Here is a 2,872-nt window from a genome sequence, read left to right on the forward strand (position 1 = left end):
TAGGTTAGTCAGATAGTTTGTACATGAGTAGAGTTGTTGAAATGTGAAGGTTAGTCAGATAGCTCAAGAGTAGAGTTGTTGAAATGTGAAGGTTAGTCAGATAGCTCATGAGTGGCACAGCGGTATGTCTGCGCACTTACAACGCTAAAAACCGGGTTTTGATATCCGTGGTGGGCAGAGCACAGATAGCCCATGGTGTAGCTTTGTGTTTAACTTCAAACAAACCAAAAATTATATGCGATAAGGTTTTCATCTGCATAAAAGTAGTGCCAAGCTGTTTAAATGACCTTATTAAAAACTGAAAATACTTATCGGAAACTTTCAGCAAAAACTTCCTAATTTTTACTTCTTTATATTTATCACAAAATACTTTAATAAATTTATTTAGAGTTTCTTATATACACTATTTCTGGATCATCTCTTAAACTGTCATAGTGTACAAATAAACCTAAACAATACCACAATGACTTTTAAATTGTTTACCAAACAATTCTCCACTCCACCAAATCTTCATTGGAGTTTATACTCAAACTGAATTGATTCTGTAGAAAACTTCTTCAGTACATTTTATTTATGGATGAAATGCCCTTGTACGTTCAGGGACTACAGCAGAACACAGGTCTTCAAATGGACGTTGCATAATATATTAATTATATGGCTAAGCTACTTGGCACTCGTCTTACTCTTCCTATCGTTATTGTGCCATTGACTAATATTGTTTTTGCCATAAAAATCTAAAATGATCTCTCATCTATAGATGTCCAACTAATACAGCTTTTTTTACAGAAATGTTTCTTATATTTATTGGGTTTTTTTAGGCTATTTTGTTCACTGAAACTGACAAAACCAGGAAAGCACGTTGTAACGGAATTTTCATCAGTAAACTACACGTGCTAGTTGCTGCACATTGTGTTCTTGACGAGGAGACCAACCAACCGTAAGTTTGAGTCTTAGTCTTAATTTTTAAGGACGTTGCTGATGTAGTTAGTAAGGAATAGCTGTGTTCTACATGTTATAAATAAAAGTTAGCCTAGTAAATAACTTAGGTAATTTAATACGCGAATATAACTGAATTATGCATTGTCCTAAAATAAAAACTATAATGGTTAGTATGTATCGATTTATCTGTTAGGTGCCTTTGTTATCGATGTTTTCGGCCGTAATTCCAGTAACATGTCAAAAGGTTCAGCCAGCTTAGGAGGTTTAGGTTAATCCTAAATGCATATACTAAGCTAACAATGCAAAATATTGCTCATAATAAAAAAAATGTCGTATTAAAAAAATAAAAAGATATAAATTTTTTCTAGTTAAAAAGATAATTACTGAATGTTAAAACTTCTTTGTGTTGGCAAATCTAAAATCTTTATAAAAAAGAATAAAATAAACAAGGTAGAACATATTTAATAATAAATAGCCATAGGAAAATATATAATTTTATAAACTGTTGGGGGCTCAGATTTTAAAAGTTATAACTATCCGAGTGAATACTTTTAACTTAGTGACTAACTTTTGTTAGTGCAGGAAATATTGGCCATCATTTTTAATGACTAACTTTTATTAGTACAGGAAATATTGTCCATCATTTTTAATGTCTAGCTTTTATTAGTACAGGAAATATTGGCCATCATTTCTAATGACTAACTTTTGTTTAGGATTTTAAAATAATTATATCAGAAGGCTTAAATATATTTATACCCCATATTTCATGTTTGAAAACAAAACTACGTGATCAACTATTTTTCCCCTTTTAAAATTGAGAAATTGTTTTTAAGCTAAACTTATTGGTTAGTATAAAGAGAATTAAAAACTTATTTTAATCATTAAAAAGTAAAGCAGAGCTATAAAAAAGACGTATATAAAACATTTTGGAGGTCGAGGAGGGTGGGGGAATTGCCTGGGGGCCCGGGCGAATGAAACCTGGTTATGCCGTAAAACCCGCAATGCACCTTTAGGCTATATCTTCATTTAATTATAAACAGCAGAGTTTTTGGCTTTAGTTTGCACATGGACGCTTGATACATTGAGAATGATTGAAATAATAATTTGAGTAATAATTAACATATATTTGTTACTTTATTAACGTTTTTACACTTATACTGTGAGCTAAAACCGGCTGCTGCTATGATTTTACCTTGTTTGAGAAATTGTTGTTGTCCTAATTTATGATCTCTTTTAAACAAGTTCTTTAAAATGCAAAAAGAGAGAGAAAGAGGCCCGGCGAGGATGTTTGCCCCGGGGTCCGTGCTGGCTCTCGACGCTCCTGGAGACCGATGGCTCTCTTCGTGAATATTGCGGTGTGAATGACAATTAAAAAAATAAAACTTTTTAAGGTTCATATATGGTAAATACAAAACTGTTGTGCTCGGACTTGACTGGTTTCGGATGAACTTTAGGGTGGAAATAGCATAGAAAGCAACATGAAAGTTTGCATGTTGGGAAAGTAAAGAACTCACGCGGAACAACAATTACATATCTACTAATAATGGTTGGAGACGGCTTGAATGGGTAATGAAGAAAAACTTTAATATACGTTTAGCATAACAGCAAATGTACAACGTTTCGACAAGCTTTTGTCATCATCAGGTACAAGTAATTTACACTGACACGGATATACATGTATATATATATACAGTATGGAACAAAGAGGTCACATGACCGGACTGTTGCAAAACTTAGAAGAGGTATCTAGGCGCCCCGGGGTGTTGGTTTAGAGTGGGATTGGTTTGTTTAATTAAGATGGATTCTTTAATTTTTCGTTTGTTTATGTTGGGTTCTTTGTTTAAAATGACTGTGTTTTAATAGATATAATATGGTTTTTTGAGTTGCAATGGTGAAAAACATGGGACGGTTTTTTATTGTGTTCTGTCAATCT

The 2,872-nt window shown here is 32.9% G+C and overlaps 1 protein-coding gene across 1 annotated transcript in view; it reads left to right on the forward strand.

The window, feature by feature from the left end:
• LOC106457350 (proclotting enzyme-like) overlaps positions 1-2,872 on the forward strand; it is a 31,077-nt gene that overhangs the window by 9,911 nt on the left and 18,294 nt on the right. The window contains exon 5 of the mRNA XM_013916753.2: positions 819-937. Within this exon, the coding sequence (XP_013772207.1) occupies positions 819-937 (119 nt within the window). The remainder of the gene's footprint in view (positions 1-818; positions 938-2,872) is intronic.

The sequence above is a fragment of the Limulus polyphemus genome, unplaced genomic scaffold (assembly GCF_000517525.1).
Source record: "Limulus polyphemus unplaced genomic scaffold, Limulus_polyphemus-2.1.2 Scaffold320, whole genome shotgun sequence".
Classification (NCBI taxonomy): domain Eukaryota; kingdom Metazoa; phylum Arthropoda; class Merostomata; order Xiphosura; family Limulidae; genus Limulus; species Limulus polyphemus.